Source organism: Heterodontus francisci, chromosome 14, assembly GCF_036365525.1.
Source record: "Heterodontus francisci isolate sHetFra1 chromosome 14, sHetFra1.hap1, whole genome shotgun sequence".
In the NCBI taxonomy this organism is placed as follows: Eukaryota; Metazoa; Chordata; class Chondrichthyes; order Heterodontiformes; family Heterodontidae; genus Heterodontus; species Heterodontus francisci.
In genome coordinates, this window is record NC_090384.1 from 43,555,364 (window position 1) to 43,574,464 (window position 19,101).

A 19,101-nucleotide genomic window follows, 5' to 3' on the forward strand; every position below is an offset into this window, starting at 1 on the left:
TATGAGAGCAAACTCATCAGCCAGAACTGCGACTTGCCTCACTCAGTGTACTTTTTGTTCCTCCACATGGGTCTTTATGGAGAGGTGGACAGAGCTTTTAAATTCTTCTAGCAAAATCACCTCTCTGAGGTTTTCATAGCTGGGCTGCACTTTAACAGCCTCAACCACTGGTCAAAAGCCAGCTGCTTACTTCCCTCAAACTTGGGTAAGTTTGATCAGCTTGCTTCCTGAGGGCTCGGAATTTCTGACGGTAGGCTTCCGTACTAGCTCATATGCCCCGAGGACAGCAATTTTTGTCAGTTCATAATTTGATGAACTCTCATCTGGCAACAGGGAATAAACTTCATGGGCTATTCCGGTGAGTTTGCAACAGTAGTGCCCAGTTCTGAGCTGGCCATTTTAACGCCTTACAAGTTTCTCAAAAGATTAAAAAAAAATACTTCCACGTCTCCCTCATTGAACTTAGGAATCAATTGGGAAATTTTAAAAAACTGAGTACGCAGCCCCGCATCACTTGTATTTTCCATGCTTTCACTGGGGGTAGGTACTCTGTCACCCCCTAGTTAACTCAAGCCGCCGCAGCTCTCTTTCTCCCCGTTCCTTCTGGAAATTTCTTTCTCTCTCTCCTGTCTTTCTTTCTCTCTCTCCTCTCTCTCCCTTTCTTTCTCCTGTCTCTCCCTTTCTCTCTCTCTTGCCCTGTATTCTAATTCAAGTTTCCTCTGTTCCAGTTGTATCTTTGCTAGCAATACCCTGTCAGAGTCTATTTCTAACCCTGTCTCTTCTTAAGATTCGAGGGAAAAACGGTTGGCCACTAGTCTTAGGAGTTTGGACTTCCGAGCCTTGGCACGGAAAGTGATCCCACACTGCTCAACCATATTTCTCAACTCTTCCATAGACAGTGCCTTTAACTTATCCTAAGTTACTTCACCCTGGCTTGGGAGTATACGGGCTTCTGTTGCAGATATGTTAGTATTCTAGAACACACAACTACAAAAAAGCCTCTGTTGATATCTAATCCCTTTTTGATTGGGATCAATTTGACTTCCCACTTCCAATTTCTGGTTTGTCTCTGGGTTCAATCCGAACGCTAGCCCCCAAATTTCTGTTACGATCAGGTGAGGAAGAGGTCTCAGGCTCCCCTCCGGCCCCTTTCCAGGTTTGGCTGTATCAGGGTTTAACTTTTTAAAACACAGTTTCTTTAGCTTCACCTCAGTGAGTCCTTGCTCACTGCTTTCTAATTGTAAACAAATCAATCTGACAGGCTTTCATAGGTTTAAACAGGAAAGATATAAGTTTATTAACGTAATCACTCTAACTCAGTTAAAGTTACGAAAAATACATGATGCAACCACGCTAGTGTTCCATTTGACAAAATTAATATGTTTCCATTTGGAAGGTGTGGTTTCCGTCACAAGATAGACAAACTGACTATAGAAGATGGTACAAGGTAGCATCAAAGAACCATCACAGATGATCAATCACAAAATGGAATGTTACCTACAAAAACAGATGCCATATAAACCCAACTTAACACAAAAAGAAAAGTTACTGCACAAATTTGACTGAAAGACTTTCAAGTATAAAACACGTTTGAAGTTAAGTAACCAATAAAAATAAAGTCTTAGTGTTAATATAAAACACCACAAACATTTTGACCAGATAAAAGCTCACAACTTCATGAGAAGGGAATTCTCAGCAAATAATTAATTGGGAATAATGGCGAATGATAAAACCATATATGGACAATGAAAGAAAAAGGAACATACACAGAGAGGTAACACCTACATTCCAAAAGATGAGATCATCGATTAGAAACAGTATAAACTGAGAGTTTTTAATTGAAAAATCAGAAGTATTGAATTCCTCAATGCTTCTCAACCCATGGTAAGAACGGCTGACTGCGTGACAACAGAATTCTTCTCTTAACTGAGAATGTTTTGTCTTGTTAAGCAGGAGGCTTACTCGGGGAATTTAAGGTAAAGTTTACTTTGAATTTTGATGGATATTCTAAGATATTTTGCTGTAACATTGTCCAGGTTGAACTTTTGAATGCTATGTTACAAATAAGATTATGTTATATATCTTATAGTAATATTTGATGTTGTAGTATACTTAGCCACTTAAAGTGCATTGCATGTTCAATTCTTCAATAAATTTTGAGTTAATAAATTGTCTAACGTAGCATTCTGTATAAAACTACAAGAACCCCCTCTCTGTATCTCCTTAAGTGGGGAGATACGTATTGAAGAGATTTTCCCAGAACCTTATAATATCTGGGATATTTATGGCAGCTATAATTATTTTAAAATAGGCTATCCAAAAGATGGTAATATTCTCTGCTAGGTTTCTTTCTTTGAGGGAAAACTAGTTCAGTTCTTCGGACCCAAACATGTGTCTGTGGGAATCTGTCTGGTTTGAACTTAACTGAAGGAGACTCATAGGGAAGTACGCATGATTTGGTTTAGTCCCTATAAGGGATTAAAGTCATAAATCACTTCATTCTTTCTGACCAGACTTACTTTTTTTTAAAAATTGCACCGTCCATTTCACAGCTGAATTGGAATTTCTATGGTCAGATCTTTATCTAATGCTCATTAACACTCCTTTCCATATTCACAGCTGACATGTGCTGAGAGTGGGAACAGTCGTTTCTGAACTTCTGTAAGATTTGGGGTTTTCTGGCGGGCTTTTTAGAAAATCAGCACCCGCCAGAAAACCTTGAATCTGCCCGAAGTTCAGAAACCACAGTTCCCGTTCTCAGCACCTGTCAGGACAGTTTTGGCATTTTCCAGTGGGTTCTGATTTTTTTAAAAAGAAGTTTGCCAAAAAACCCCGAATCGGTCCAAAATTTGGAAACTGCCATTCCTGCTCCCAGCAATGGTCAGCGAGAGAGGGAGGGGGCAGGGAGAGAGAGGGTAACAGAGAAAAAGAGAGGGCAGAGAGAGATAGACAGGAGCAAAGAGAGTTGCAGAGACAGAAAGAGGGCGGAGAGAGAGGGGGAGACAGAGAGAGGGACAGGGACAGAGGAGGGGGCAGAGAGAGAAAGCGGGGGAGAGCAAAGAAAGGGGACAGAGAGAGTGGGAGGGGAGGGAGCAGAGACAGAGGGGGGAGGGGCAGAGAGAGAGGGTTGGCAGAGAGAAAGGGTGGCAGACAGAGAAATGGGGGAGGGGCAGAGAGAGTGAAAGAGAGGGGCAGAGAGAGAAGGGCAGAGTTGGAGAGTGGGGAGGGGGCAGAGACTGAGATGCAAGGGAGCAGAAAGAGAGGGGGGGAGGCAGAGAGAGGCGACAGAGAGAGAGGACAGAGAAAGAGGGATAGAGGGGGCAGAGAGAGAGTGGGGCAGGGAGAGCCAAAGGAGACAGAGAGAAAGGGGGGAGGCAGAGAGAGAGGGGGGAGGGAGCAGAGAGAGAGGGGGGAGAGAAAGAGAGAGAGAGAGATGAGAGGGAGCAAAGAGGGGGCAGAGAGAGAGCGAGGGGAACAGAGACAGAGAAGGGAACGACACAAAAAGAGAGTGGGTGGGCAGAGAGAGAGAAAGAGCCAAGAGGGGGCAGAGAGAGAGAGGGGGATAGAGAGATATAGGGGCAGAGAGAGGGGACAGTGAGAGAAAGGGGAGGGGGCAGAGACAGAGAGGGAAAGGCAGAAAGAAAGTGGGGAGGGGGCAGAGAGTGAGATAAGGAGCAGAGACAGAGGGGAGCAGAGTGGGGGCAGGGAGAGACGCAACAGAGAGAGAGGGGGCAGAGACAGAGAGGGGGCAGAGACAGAGAGGGCGTGGGCAGAGAGAGAGGAGAGAGAGAAAGAGGGCAGAGAAAGGGGTGTAGAGAGTGGGGGCAAACAGTGAGAGAGGGGGAGAGGGCAAAGGGAGAGAGATTCGAAGGAGTGGGGGGGAGGGGGCAACAGAGAGAGAGAGCAGACAGAGAGAGAGGGAGGGGGCAGAGAGAGAGGGAAGGGAGGCAGCAGAAAAAGGGAGGGAAGGGAGCAGGTAGAAAGAGGGAGGGGCAGAGACAGAGTGGGGGGAGAGAGAGAGGGCAGGGAAAGGGGTGTAGAGAGAGGTCAGAGAGAGAGAGTAAAGCCTGGCTCGCGTATAAAATTAAAACCTGACCCAGGCCTGACAAGACAACAGCCAACACGAACCCAACCCGGGCCCCGAGTCCTTTAATTTTTTTAATGACTGACCCAACCCGAACCCGACACGTAGTCGGGTAGCCAGGTTTTACTGTAGAGTGCAGAGTCCGGACTGCACGTTTCCCGCCTTGATGTCCTGGATGTTCATTTGAAGATTACTTCCCGGAGCAAGGCAACACTGTCCATGTCCAGCCTGACCCAACCTGAGCCCGAATGCTGGAATCGGAAGAGAGACCCGACCCAACACTTGTCATCAGGTCTGGTCAGGTTCAGGTCGGGTAGCCACGCTTTAAGAAAGAGGGGAGGGGGCAGAGAGCGAGATGGGAGGGAGAAGAGAGAGGGGGAGCAGTGTGGGGGCAGGGAGAAAGAGAAGCAAGAGAGAGAGAGACAGAGGGACAGAGAGAGAGTGGGGAGGGGGAAGAGAGTAGTAGGTCTAAGACTAGCGTTATAAACTTGAATAAGGGCAACTATGTGGGCATGAAATTTGAGCCAGCTGAAGTTAATTGGGTTACTAGGCTTGGAGATAGATCAATAGAGAAGCAGTGGCTGATATTTAAGGGAATATTTCAGAATACTCAGATTAAGTATATTCCTACTATAAAGAAAAATTCTAAGGGGAGGGCCCACCATCCATGGTGAACTAAAGAAGTTAAGGAAAGCATCAAACTTAAGGAAAAGGCATATAATTGCGCAAAGATGCGTGGCAGTTCAGATGATTGGTCAGAATATAAAGAACGGCAGAGAATGACTAAAAGGTTAATCAGGAGAAAAGTATGAGAAGATGCTAGCGAGAAATGTAAAAACGAATAGCAAGAGTTTCTACAGGTATTTAAAAAAAGAAGAGTAAGTAAATTGAGTGTTGGTCCTCTAGAGAGTGAGAATGGGGAGCTTATAGTAGATAATAAGGAAATGGCAGGTAAAATGAACAAATATTTTGCTTCTATCTGCACTATCGAGGATACAAAAAACATTGCGGCAATAGCTGTAAATCAGGAGGTGGAAGGAAGAGAGGAACTTGGTGAAATTACAAATCACCAGGGAAGCGGTACTGACCAAACTGATTGAGCTGCGGACTGACAAGTCCCTGGGTCCTGATGGACTTCATCCTAGAGTCTTAAAAGAGGTGGCTAATGAGGTAGTAGATGCATTGGTGTTAATTTCTCAAAATTCACTGGATTCTGGAAAGGTTCCATCAGACTGGAAAGTAGCAAATATAACCCCTGTATTCAAGGAGGGAGGCAGAAAATAGGTAACTATAAGCCAGTTAACTTGACGTCTGTTGTGGGGAAGGTGTTAGAATCGATCATTAAGGAGGTTGCAGCTGGTCACTTAGAAAAACTCAAGGTAGTCGGGAATAGTCAGCATGGTTTTGTGAAAGGGAAATCATGGTTAACCAATTTATTGAAGTTCTTTGAAGGTGTAACATGCACTGTGGATAAAGGGGAGCTCATTGACGAACTGTACTTGGATTTCCAGAAGGCATTTGACAAGGTGCCACATAAAAGGTTATTGCGCAAAGTAGAAGCTCATGTCGAAGGGGGTAACAAATTGGCACGGATAGAAGACTGGCTGGCTGGCAGAACACAGAGTGTATGCATAAATGGGTCCTTTTCTGATTGGCAGGATGTGACAAGTGGAGTCCCGCAGGGGTCTGTACTGGGGCCTCAACATTTTACAATTTATATCAATGACTTAGATGAGGGGAGCGATGGCACGGTAGCTAAATTTACAGATGACACAAAGATAGGTAGGAAAGTTTGTTGTGAAGAGGACATAAAGAGCTTGCAGACCAATATAGATAAGTTGAGTGAATGGGCGAAAATCTGGCAGATGGAATATAATGTCGGAAAATGTGAAGTTGTTCACTTTGGCAGGAAGAATAAAAAAGCAGAGTATTACTTAAATGCAGAACGACTGCAGAATTCCGAGATGCAGAGGGATCTAGGTGTTCTAGTGCATGAGTCACAAAACGTTAGTGTGCAGGTACAGCAAGTAATAAATAAGGCTAATGGGTTATACAGGGCACTGGTGAGTACTGTGCAGTTTTGGTCTCCTTATTTAAGGAGGGATGTAAATGCGTTGGAGGCAGTTCAGAGGAGGTTTACTAGATTGATACCTGGAATGAATGGGTTGTCTTATAAAGGAAAGGTTGGACAGACTGGGCTTATTTTCACTGGAGTTTAGAAGAGTGAGGGGAGACTTGATTGAAGTTTATAAGATCCTGAACGGTCTTGACAAGGTGGATGTGGAAAGGATGTTTCCTCTTGTGGGTGAGTCCAGAGGTAAGGGGCACTGTTTTAAAATTAGGGAATGCCCTCTTAGGACAGAATGAGGAGAATTTCTTTCTCTCGTGGGTTGTGCGACTTTGGAACTCTCTGCCTCAGAAGGTGGTGGAGGCGGAGTCATTGAATATTTTTAAGGCAGGGATAGATAGATTCTTAAATAAAAACAAGAAATGCTGGAATCACTCAGCAGGTCTGGCAGCATCTGTGGAAAGAGAAGCAGAGTTAACGTTTCGGGTCAGTGACCCTTCATCAGAACTGACAAATATTTGAAAAGTCACAGGTTATAAGCAAGTGAGGTGGGGGTGGGGCAAGAGATAACAAAGGAGGTCTAGATTGGACCAGGCCACATAGCTGACCAAAAGGTCACGGAGCAAAGGCAAACAATATGTTAATGGTGTGTTGAAAGACAAAGCATTAGTACAGATTAGGTTTAAATACACTGAATATTGAACAGCAGCAAGTGCAAACCTGAAAAAAAACAGTGGGTAAGCAAACTGAACAAACAAAGATGAAATGAAATAAATGCAAAAAAAAAGATTGTAAAAAATGTAAAAAAGAATGTTAAAAAAAGGAAGAAAAAATAACTAAAAATGAAAGTAAAATGGGGGGCTGTCATGCTCTGAAATTATTGAACTCAATGTTCAGTCCGGCAGGCTGTAGTGTGCCTAATCGGTAAATGAGATACTGTTCCTCAAGCTTGCGTTGATGTTCACTGGAACACTGCAGCAATCCCAGGACAGAGATGTGAGCATGAGAGCAGGGGGGAGTGTTGAAATGACAAGCAACCGGAAGCTCAGGGTCCTGCTTGCGGACTGAGCGGAGAAGTTCCGCAAAGCGGTCACCCAGTCTGCGCTTAGTCTCCCCAATGTAGAGGAGACCACACTGTGAGCAGCGAATACAGTATACTACATTGAAAGAAGTACAAGTAAATCGCTGCTTCACCTGAAAGGAGTGTTTGGGACCTGGGATAGTGAGGAGAGAGGAGGTAAATGGGCAGGTTCTTGTTAGGCAAGGGAATCAAGGGGTATTGGGGGTAGATGGGAGTGTGGAATTTGAAACACAAACAGATTAGCCATGATCTTATTGAATGGCGGAGCAGGCTCAAAGGGCCGAATGGCCTACTTCTGCTCCTAATTTGTATGTTTGTATGTTCGAGAGTGGAGCAGGGAGAGAAAGAGTGGGACAGAGATAGAGAGGGCACTGGCAGAGAGAGAGAGTGGACGGGCCAGAGAGAGAAAGTGTGGAAGGGGGCTGAGTGGCAGGGGGGGGGGGGTTTGCAGAGAGAGAGAGAAAGGGCAGAGAATGGAGTGTAGAGAGAGGTCAGAGAGAGAGGGGGAGGCAGAAAGAGGGAGCAGAGAGAGAGGGAGAGCGACAGAGGGGTCACAGAGAGAATGGGGAACGGCACAGAGTGAGCTGGGAGGGAGCAGAGAGAGGGGGGCAGAGATAGAGAGGGGAGTAGTACAGAGAGAGAATGAGTTGGGGAGAGCAGAAATGGAAAAGGGGAGAGGGGTGTAGAGAGAGGGGAAGGTGCAGAGAGAGAGATAGAATGGAGGGGGCAGAGAGAAAGAGAGGGGGGCAGAGAGAGATGGGGAAACAGTGAGAGAGGGAGACAGAGACAAAGGAGGGGGGCAGAGAGAGAGCAGAGTGGGGGCAGGGACACAGAGAGAAGACAGAGAAAAAGGGGGGAGGGGCAGCAAGAGGGAGGAAGAGGGCAGAGAAAGAGGGAATGGAGGGGGCAGAGAGGGGGAGGGAGGGGAGTGGGCAGAGAGAGGGAGGGGCACAGAGAGACAGAGGGCAGAGGGAGAGAGTGGGGACAAAGAGAGAGAGAAGGGGGATAGAAAGAGAGGGGCTGAGAGGCGCGACGGGGCAGAGAGAGAGATAGGGTGGAGGGGGCAGAGAGAGAAAGAGAGACAGGTGTTACGACCAGGCGAGAAATGTGTCTATGGGTCTGTTACTATCTTCACCTGGTCTTATCGTAACAGGGTTTAATTTTCAACACACAGTGTTTTGAACTCCCCTTTTTGTCAATCCTTGTTCACAGTTTTCCAATTATAAGACAAAGAAACCAATTCACACAGGCTGAGGTTTAAAGAAGAAAGAGGACATTTTATTAAAACTTAAACTCTAATATAGTTCACGCCTACGGATATACGACACACCCACACTAGCATGCACACCCAATATACACATCCAGATAGGGACGGAAAAGAGAAGAGGAAAATATAGTAGAGAAAGGTTTGAGGCAATATCTTGTTACGGTGCTTCGAGTTCACTGTAGTCTTTTTGTAAGTAGTCTTGCTTTTTGTTGGGGCCCAGTAGTCTTCTTAAAATCTTGTTCATGTAGGAAACTTTTCTCCGAGTTTCATGTGTTTTCACAAGATTTAGTTCCGTGGGAAGGAGATGGAAGCAGGCAGGAGAAAGGTCTTCTTGCTTCAGTACCAAGAGCACACGGTGTTCTGCGTTCAAATTCTTTGTGTGGAAGTTCAAATTCTCTGCAACAGCCAGGTAGTTGTGTGATTAAATCTGATCTGACCACTTCTTCTGTGTATTGGGGAAGCAATGACTGGGTCCCCATTGCTCCAACACTGCTAGTACTATGCAAATGTCCTTCCAGTCAAAGGCTTGCAATTTTAAGTTTGAATGTTCATGTGGCAAAATCATGTGTGCCGCAGTCTTGGTAGGTGGGGCGGGGGGGGTCGTGCCTGACAATAAAGCCAGACTCCGGTATAAAATTACAACCCAACCCAGGCCTGACTCGACAACAGCCAACCTGGGCCCGAGCCCTTTAATTTTTTTCAATGCCCGATCTGACCCGAACTCAACACATGTAGTCAGGTTTGGTCAGCTAGCCAGGCTTTACTGCAGAGTGCGAAGTCCGGAATGCACGTTTCCCGCCTTGACATCCTGAATGTTTGAAGATTATTTCCCGGAGCAAGGCAGCACTGTCCACGCCCAGCCTGACCCGACCTGAGTCCAAATGCTTGACCCGGAAGAGAGACCCAACCCGACACATGTTGTCGGGATCGGGTTGGGTAGCCACGCTTTAACTGGCAAGGGGCAGAGAGAGAGAGGGGTAGAGAGAGAGAGAGGGGTAGAGAGAGAGAGAGAGAGAGAGAGAGACGGGACAGAGAGAGAGAGAGTGGGAACAGAGAGAGAGTCCCCAGTGCTCCCTCCACATTGTTTCAGTGACCCTCCCCAGTGCTCCCTCCTCACTGTTCCAGTGACCCTCCTGGGTTTCCCCTCCCCAGTGCCTCCATGACCCTCCCCATTGTTCCGGTGACTCTCCCCATTGTTCCTGAGACCCACCCTAGTGCCCCCTCTCCATTTTTTCCCAAAAATATGCTTCATACATAAAAATCTGTAAAAAAAAATACATTTCAAAACAGTTCCAAGTTGACATCCAGAAAGTGCAAAAGAAATCAGTTTTCTTCAATACTGAACGCGAGTTGCATCACAACCAACAATGTACGTTTGCATCACACAGCAAAACCATAACTTGGTGCGTACAGCCTGAGGGGTTTTACACAGGTTCCAGCCCCTCGATTCACTATGGTGGAAGGACCTTACACCGTGGCCTTTCCCCATTCAGCCTTTGTGGCGGCTGCTCCTAGCTTTAGTGCGTCCCTGAGCACATAGTCTTGGACCTTGGAATGTTCCAGTCGGCAACACTCGGTCGTGGACAACTCTTTGCTCTGGAAGACCAGCAAGTTTCGGGAAGATCAAAGAGCATCTTTCATCGAATTGATAGTCTTCCAGCAGCAGTAGATGTTTATCTCGGTGTGGATCCCTGGGAACAGACCGTAGAGCACAGACTCCTGTGTTACAGAGCTGCTCGGAATGAACCTCGACAAAAGCCACTGCATCTCTTTCCAGAAGGAGGTGGGCAACAGTCTCTTCCCCACCACAGCCACCTCGAGGGCAGCGTGCAGAGGGGATGAAACGCTGGGCTTGCAGGAAGGATCTGAAGGCCAGGGCCATTCTCACCACCAGCCAAACTACGTCTTGGTGCTTGGTGATGAGGCGTTCTGCCAAATGACTTTGGCAGTCTGCTCGGGGAACCATCCGACAGGATCCACCATCTCCTTTTCCTGTAGGGCCTTGAGGACATTCCGTGCGGACCACTGCCTGAAGGATTGGTGGTCAAAGGTGTTTTTCTGCATAACCGTTTCCACAAAGGATGGGTGGTACGGCACGGTCCAACTGGATGGAGCGTTCCACGGCAATGTGGCCAGATCCATCCTTCGCAACACCGGGGGACAGATAGAACCTCAGCACATAGTGACACTTGGTGTTGGTGTACTGGGGTTCTACACACAGCTTGATGCAGCTGCACACAAAAATGGCCATCAGGATGAGGGCGACGTTGGGTATGTTTTTTCCCCCCTTTATCCAGAGGTTTGAACATCGTGTCCCAATTTTAATCTCCAGATAAAGCAGAAGATGGCTTGGGTGACCGCCACGGCACAGGTGTGGGGTATGGGCCAGACCTGCGCCACATATAGCAACAACATGAGTGCCTCACACCTGATGACTAGGATCTTACCCGCAATTAAGCAAATTGGAGATTTGCAAAACTGGAGTCAATGGGAATTGGGGGAAAACACTCTGCTGGTTGGAGTCATACCTAGCGCAAAGGAAGATGGTTGTGGTTGTTGGAGGTAAATCATCTGTGCTCCAGGACATCACTGCAGGAGTTCCTCAGGGTAATGTCCTAGGCCCAACCATCTTCAGCTGCTTCATCAATGACCTTCCTTCAATCATAAGGTCAGAAGTGGGGATGTTCGCTGATGATTGCACAATGTTCAGCACCGTGACTCCTCAAATATTGAAGCAGTCCGTGTAGAAATGCAGCAAGACCTGGACAATATCCAGGCTTGGGCTGATAAGTAGCAAGTAACATTTGCGCCACACAAGTTTCAGGCAATGACATTTCCAACGAGAATCTAACCATTTCCCCTTGACATTCAACGGCATTACCATTGCTGAATCCCCCACTATCAACATCCTAAGGGCTACCATTGACCAGAAACTGAACTGGAGTAGCCATATAAATACTGTGGCTACAAGAGCAGGTCAGAGGCTAGGAATCCTGTGGCGAGTAACTCACCTCCTGACTCCCCAAAGCCTGTCCACAATCTACAAGGCACAAGTCAGGAGTGTGATGCAATACTCTCCACTTGCCTGGATGGGTGCAGCTCCAACAACACTCAAGAAGCTCCACACCATCCAGAACAAAGCAGCCTGCTTGATTGGCACATCATCCGCAAACATTCACTCCCTCCACTACCGACGCACAGTCGCAGCAGTGTGTACCATATACAATATGCACTGCAGCAATGCAACAAGGCTCCTTAGACAGCACCTTCCAAACCCGTGACCTCTACCAACTAGAAGGACAAAGGCAGCAAATGTATGGGAACACCATCACCTGCAAGCTGCCCTCCAAGTCACACACTATCCTGACTTGGAACTATATCACCGTTCCTTCACTGTCGCTGGGTCAAAATCCTGGAACTCCCTTCCTAACAGCACTGTGAGTCTACCTACACCAAATGGACTGCAGCGGTTCAAGAAGGCAGCTCACCACCACCTTCTCAAGGGCAATTAGGAATGGGCAATAAATACTGGCCTGGCCAGCAATGCCCACATTCCATGAATGGATTAAAAAAAAAATTGAGAGAGAACGCTGCTCCCACGTGCTCAGTTTATGGTGTACCATGGCTACTCGCTTCTTCCAGGTTTTGGCGCACGCGTCAGCCTCTCCGAACCATAACCCCAGCACCTTCAGGCAGACTGACCTGACTGTGAAGGGGACGAAGGATTGGTCGGCCCAGTTCCTAAAGAACATGGCCTCACTCTTGCCACGATTTACTTTGGCTCCCGAGGCCAGTTTGAACTGGTCGCAGATGCTCACCAGCCTGTGGAAGGACAGTGGATCCGAGCAGAAGATGGAGACATCGTCCATGTACAGGGAGGCTTTGACCTGAGTAGCTCCACTGCCTGGGATTGTCACTCCTCTTAGGCCCGCACCCTTCCTAATGGACTCAGCAAAGGGTTCGATACAGCAAACAAACAAGACAGGGGAGAGAGGACAGCCCTGTCTGACTCCAGATTTGATCGGGAAACTTTCTGCTTCCCACCCATTGATTGAGACTGCACTGCTGATGTTTGTGTAGAGTTTGATCCAATTGCAGATTCCCTCCCCAAACCCCATTTTGGAAAGCATGTCCACCGTGTAGGTGTGCGATATCCTGTTAAAAGCCTTCTCCTGGTCCAAGCTGATGAGGTTCCTGTACATAGGTGACCATATCCCTGAGCAGCGCAAGACTATCAGAGATCTTCCTGCCGGGTACAGTACAGGTCTGATTGGGGTGAATCACCAACTCCAGAGCAGACTTGACCCGACTGGTGATGACTTTTAACAGAATCTTGTAGTCTACATTAAGCAGTGAGATGGGTCGCCAATTTCTGATTTCTGCCCTCTCCCCCTTCCGCTTGTAGATGAGGGTGATGATGCCTTTTTTCAAAGATTCTGAAAGGCTGCCGGCCAGAAGCATACTCTCGTACACTTCCAGCAGGTCTGGGCCGACCCAGTCCCACAGGGCCGAATACAACTCAACTGGTAAGCCATCGCTTCCAGGTGTTTTACTCGTCTCGAAGGATCTGACAGCCTTTGTCAGCTTGTCCAGAGTTAGTGGTTTGTCCAGACTCTCCCGCGTACTATCATCTAAAATCTTCGTGATAGATGACAGGAAGGACTGGGAGGCTCTACTGTCCGTGGGCTTCACATCATACAGCCCAGCATAAAAGGATTTGCTGATCCTTAGTATGTCAGACTGTAATGACGTTACCGAGCCATCTTCTTCCTTCAGGCTGCTGATCACAGAGCTCTCTCTGTGTACATCTCATCCTGCTCAATAGAGCGGACTCTGGGCCGGAAGATGATTTTGGACGCTTCTGTGGCAAAGAGCGAGGCCTGCTGGTTGCTCACCTCTTGGAGATCCTCCTTGACCTCGACCCCCATTGACTGCAGCAGGAGCAGATTCGGCATTCTTTTCTGGAGTCGGCACAGTGGCGCAGTGGTTAGCACCGCAGCCTCACAGCTCCAGGGACCCGGGTTCGATTCCGGGTACTGCCTGTGTGGAGTTTGCAAGTTCTCCCTGTGTCTGCGTGGGTTTTCTCCGGGTGCTCCGGTTTCCTCCCACAAGCCAAAAGACTTGCAGGTTGATAGGTAAATTGCCCATTATAAATTGTCACTAGTATAGGTAGGTGGTAGGGAAATATAGGGACAGGTGGGGATGTTCGGTAGGAATATGGGATTAGTGTAGGATTAGTATAAATGGGTGGTTGATGTTCGACACAGACTCGGTGGGCCGAAGGGCCTGTTTCAGTGCTGTATCTCTAATCTAATCAAAAAAATTTCCCTCGGTCTTTCTCTCACCTTCTGAACACCTTTGAGGATGAAGAACCTCTTGATGTTCACCTTGATCTCTTCGCACCCAGTGTGCCAGAGACTCAAAAAGGGGTTTCACGGTTCTCCAACCTTTGTAATCCCTTTTGAGTTCCTCAATATACTCTGGGGTCAGCAGTGTTACGTTCAGCTTCCATATCCCCCTGCCAACCCACTGGTCATCTGGTAAGTAACAGCCAGCCAGTAGGACCCAATGTTTCAGAGAAGAACAGCGGCTTGATGTCAGTCGATCTGACCGTAAAAGCACGGGACACAAACAGGATGTCAATCCTGGAACGGGCAGACCCGTCCGGTCTTGGCTAGGTGTATCTACGCTGCGCTCTGTCTGCAGGGCTGCTCAAGACATTGTGCAGCTTGAAATCTTTTACTGTTTCCATTAGGAATCTGGACATCGTGTCCAGTTTGCTGTCGTCCCTGCCGGATTGTCCAGCTGCATCAATGATGTAGTTGAAGTCACAACCTAGAATGACCGGCCTGGATGTCGCCTGCAGCAGTGGGAGCTGCTGGAGGATGGTCAGCCGCTCACTGCATTGAACCGGGGCGTACAAGTTGATCAACCGGAGTGGAGCATTGTTGGTACATTACGTCCTTAACTTCGGAGATGGTGACATTGCCTCCCCGCAGCAGAATACCCAGGCTAGAGGAATGGGAATCATTTACCCCTGACCAGATCGATGGCCGGTGGGACCACCATCGCAACCATTGCCTGTAAGTGCTGAGATGTGGTATTCCACATTCCTGCAGAAATAGGTCAGCTTTGACCTTGGCAAGGTCGCCCAAGGGCGAAACACATCACGTAGTGGATTTAATGCTACGCATGTTAATGGAAGCAATCTTTAAACCCATTTAAAACTGGATGTTGCTTACCACACTAGGTGTCCTTACTAGTCCCAGTCCTTGGGTATGTTCCTGCACACCTATAGTGTGCGCAAGCTGTTGCACATTCATTGGGCTCAGAAAAGCCTTCTGGTCACTCACAGGGGCTTTGTTCCACTGGGGTGACATCGAGGGGGATCTTGTAGGCAGCGAGGTTTGGACCGTCCCCTGCTGGTGGTGTCTTTCCCCTCTGTTCCTCCTTGAGGACGTTTCTACTCCTGGTTTCCTGGAGCTTGGAGTGTGCTGGACGCGTCACTACTATTGGTCTCCCGGAGCTGGGATGCACTGGGGATCTCACTGGGTTCAACACTTTGAGGTTGGGGCTCGCTGGGCCCATCACTGCTTCCAATGGTTTGGAGCTGGGGCTCGTTCCCTTCCAACTCCTTTGTGTTCTGCCGCTTCTTTTGCAGGTGCCGTCTTTCTGGCCCTGCCTCATCCGATGAGGAGCAGCTGCCGTCGTCTGTCTCAGACGGTAGCCTCCTCTTGCCACTGGTTTGGGTGGAGACCTGTTCCTTTTTTGGGGGCCTTTTCCTTGTGGTTTTCCTTTTGACCACTAACCACTCATCCGGTTGTCTCACTGCAGCCTCCTCCATGGATTCTGTCTGTTGAGGAGGAGTTTCCGGGCACAGGGTAAGTGTTGGGTCGCTGGTTGTGGCTGCCTCCCCTTTCCTCTCCTTCTTAGGTGGATTTTTCTCCCTGTGGGGAGGGTTGCTGGTCTCCTTCACAGCACGAGGCACGTTCACCATTCCTTCCTCCAGTCTTTCCTTGGACCTTGCCGCCTGTGCGTAACTGAGGCAGCGCTTGGGGCAGGTCTTGTGGAGGTGGCCTGCCCCACCACACAGGTTGCAGCACTTACTCTGCTTACAGTCCTTGGTCTGATGGCCTTCCTGCTTGCAGTTCTTGCAGACGACTGTGCTGCAGTTAGCCGCCACATGACCAGATTTGTCACAGGTACAACAAAGTCTGGGCTGCCCCGCGTAGACCAAGAAGCATTGTCTTCCCCCGATAGCGAAGCCAGAGGGAGGATAGATGATGATTGCATTGGCATCGACCTTCAAGGTCACCTTGATCTGCTGCTTGCTGGTCCAAATCCCTAACGGGTCCTTGACCTCAGTGCTGCTCCCGGCCACCTTGCTGTATCTGGTGAGGAAAGTGAACACATCCATGACTGGAACATGGGGGTTGTAGAGGTGGATTGTCACCACCCGGTTCCGTTGCGATAGCAGCGTAAAAAGCGGCTCCACCATGCAGATGGACAGCAGCACCTGGTTTCCTCTCTCCTTGAACACCTTCAGGAACCTGATGCATCCAACCACATTCTTGAATGTCACATCGAAATATCTACTGCTGGGGAAGTCCTGCAGGCAGAAGATGTCCGCAACTTGGAATCCATAGTATTCAATCAGGATTTTATTAATGAAAAAGGCACGGTTGATGGGTGCACCTCCTTCACTATCTTTCACCGCCACCCTAACGGTGTTACACACCCCCTGGCCTGGAGCTCTGGTGTTGGCTGCAGCCATGTCTTGCTTGAAACTTTCCTGGGACAGGCACTAAAACCCCCAGCCGACAGGAAAACAACAACCACAGTACATCTCCAACCCCAAAGGGCGAAATGCCGTATAAACGGCACTGAAACCCCCCAAAAAAGTCAAAAAACCCCCCACAAAAAACATCAACTGCAGGATCAAAGCCCAGTGATCACGGTCTCTCCCCTCCGCATCGTTCCTGTGTCCCCATCCCAATGCCCAGTCTACTGACCCTCTTCAGTGCCGCCCCTCCCCCTACTCACCTGGCTCCCTTGCCGCCGTGTCCTGAATTGTGTCGCGGTGGCTGGTGCATGTTGGGAGTTGTAGTCCCCAGTGCGCCTGCTCCTCATCCATTCAGGTTGAAGGATTCAGCCGCCAGAACTGCAATCCCAGCGTGCAGAGCGATGCCTGCAGGAGTGAGCGCACCTGCCGCATTGGGTTGGAGAGAGTGGAGCAGTGAGGGAGCTGCGGCCGGCCATTCATTCCTCCTAGATTCATAGAGAGGTCATTAAACACAGAGCTCGCACTGGGAAAATTATAACATATGCAGAAATTAGTAGACACCATTTAAATAGTGGATCTGCGTCAGGTATTTACACTCTTGGACCGTTTAATACCTGCATAACATTTTTGTGGCAGTTCGAAGACATTTGCACCTGAGTTTAAAACGGAGACTCACCTGGATTCAGTATAAATTTGTAATCTGTGCCCCATTTCCTGACACCTGGACGGCACACCGGGTTTGACATTTTGTAACACCTGGACTGGTCCAGAAACACCCCGGATATTGCATGTGAATTTATGCTTCTTGTCGATTTTCTGATATACCTGGATCTAGATTTGGCGTCCGTCCTGTGGCACATATTGAGGAAAAAACCCCGCAATAACCATTTTAAAAGGGCACACATATAATGTGGGAGAGCAAGCAATTTGCCTGGGCTCGCGGTTCCTGCTCAGTACTGGCTCTGTGTGTGCTGATTAGCAGATCTGGAAATGCTGAAAGAGATGATCTGAAGAGAAGTGGTACCTCAAAACCAGGTGAGATCAGTTATACAGCAGGCCTCATCAATGTAGTAAAAGTGTCTTATTTTAATGTCAGTGACTTATGCCTCTTGTATAGATTTTCAGGAGAATGCAAATTCAGTCAGAAACTTTTGTGTAAGGAAGTGAAAGCAACTGTTAGAAATGTTTAAACTGAAGCAGAAAGTGTACACAGCAGGTTTATTAGAATCGAAAAAAACAATTTGCAATTATATAATGCTTTTAATGTAGAAAAACATCCCAAGGCACTTCACAGAGGCAGTGGCACACTGGGCAGATGGGAGCATTGTGGTAATGTCGCTGGGCTAGTAATCCAGAGGTAATAAATACAAGAAACACTGGAAATACTCAGCAGGTCTGGCAGCGTCTGTGGAGAGAGAAGCAGAGTTAACGTTTCAGGTCTGTGACCCTTCTTCAGAACTGGCAGATATAAGAAATGTAAAAGATTTTAAGCAAGTAACGCGGAGGTGGGGCAAGAGATTACAAAAGAGAAGGTATTGATAGGACAAGGTCACAGAATAGCTGACCAGAAGGTCATGGAGCAAAGGCAAACAATATGTTAATGGTAAAATAAAAGCAAAATACTGCGGATGCTGGAAATCTGAAATAAAAATAAGAAATGCTGGAACCACTCAGCAGGTCTGGCAGCATCTGTGAAAAGAGAAGCAGAGTTAACGTTTCGGGTCACTGACCCGAAACGTTAACTCTGCTTCTCTTTTCACAGATGCTGCCAGACCTGTTGAGTGGTTCCAGCATTTCCTGTTTTTATTTAATATGTTAATGGTGTGCTGAAAGACAAAGCATGACAGTGCTTCTGATATGTCTTCCTTTTACTCAACCGAGTATTCACACCCCCCCCCCCCCCCACTCTGTGGTTGACAGGGCCCTCAACCGTGTCCCGCCCATTTCCTGCACCCCTACCCTCACCCCTTCCTCTCCATCCCAAAATCGCGACAGGGTCCTTGTCCTCACTTTCCACCCCATCAGCCTCCATATCCAAAGGATCATCCTCCGCCGTTTCTGCCACCTTCAGCGTGATACCACTACCAAAGGCATCTTACCCTCCCTTCCCCTGTCAGCATTCCGAAGGGATCATTCCCTCTACGACACCCTGGTCCACTCCTCCATTACCCCCACCACCTCGTCCCCTTCCCAAGGCACCTTCCCCTGCAATCGCAGGAGGTGTAATACCTGCCCATTTACCTCCTCTCTCCTCACTATCCCAGGCCCCAAACACTCCCTTCAGGTGAAGCAGTGATTTACTTGTACTTTTTTCAATTTAGTATACTGTATTCGCTGCTCACAATGTAGTCTCCTTTACATTGGGGAGACCAAACGCAGACTGGGTGACCGCTTTGCGGAACACCTCCGCTCAGTCCGAAAGCATGACCCCGAGCTTCCGGTTGCTGGCCATTTCAACACACCCCCCCCCCTGCTCTCATGCTCACATCTCTGTCCTGGGATTGCTGCAGTGTTCCAGTGAACATCAACGCAAGCTCGAGGAACAGTATCTCATTTACCGATCAGGCACGCTACAGCCTACCGGACTGAACATTGAGTTCAATAATTTGAGAGCATGACGGGCCCCCCATTTTACTTTTATTTTTAGTTATTTTTTCTTTTTTCTTTTTTATATTTTTTGTGTTTATTTTATTTTAGTTTGTTCAGTTTGTTTCTACTGTGCCTACCCAATGTTTTTTTTTCATGTTTGTGCTTGTGGCTGTTTAGTTTTCAGTCCATTAGCACCCTATCTGTACTAATGCTTTGTCTTTCAACCCAT

General features: G+C 47.9%; 1 protein-coding gene across 3 annotated transcripts in view; it reads left to right on the forward strand.

The window, feature by feature from the left end:
- The first annotated feature begins 16,724 nt into the window (after positions 1-16,724).
- sigirr (single immunoglobulin and toll-interleukin 1 receptor (TIR) domain) overlaps positions 16,725-19,101 on the forward strand; it is a 60,503-nt gene continuing 58,126 nt past the window's right edge. For all 3 annotated transcript variants that reach the window (XM_068046094.1, XM_068046093.1, XM_068046095.1), the window contains exon 1: positions 16,725-17,318. In XM_068046094.1, coding sequence (XP_067902195.1) covers positions 17,192-17,318 — 127 coding nt within the window. In that variant the 5' untranslated portion in view covers positions 16,725-17,191. The remainder of the gene's footprint in view (positions 17,319-19,101) is intronic.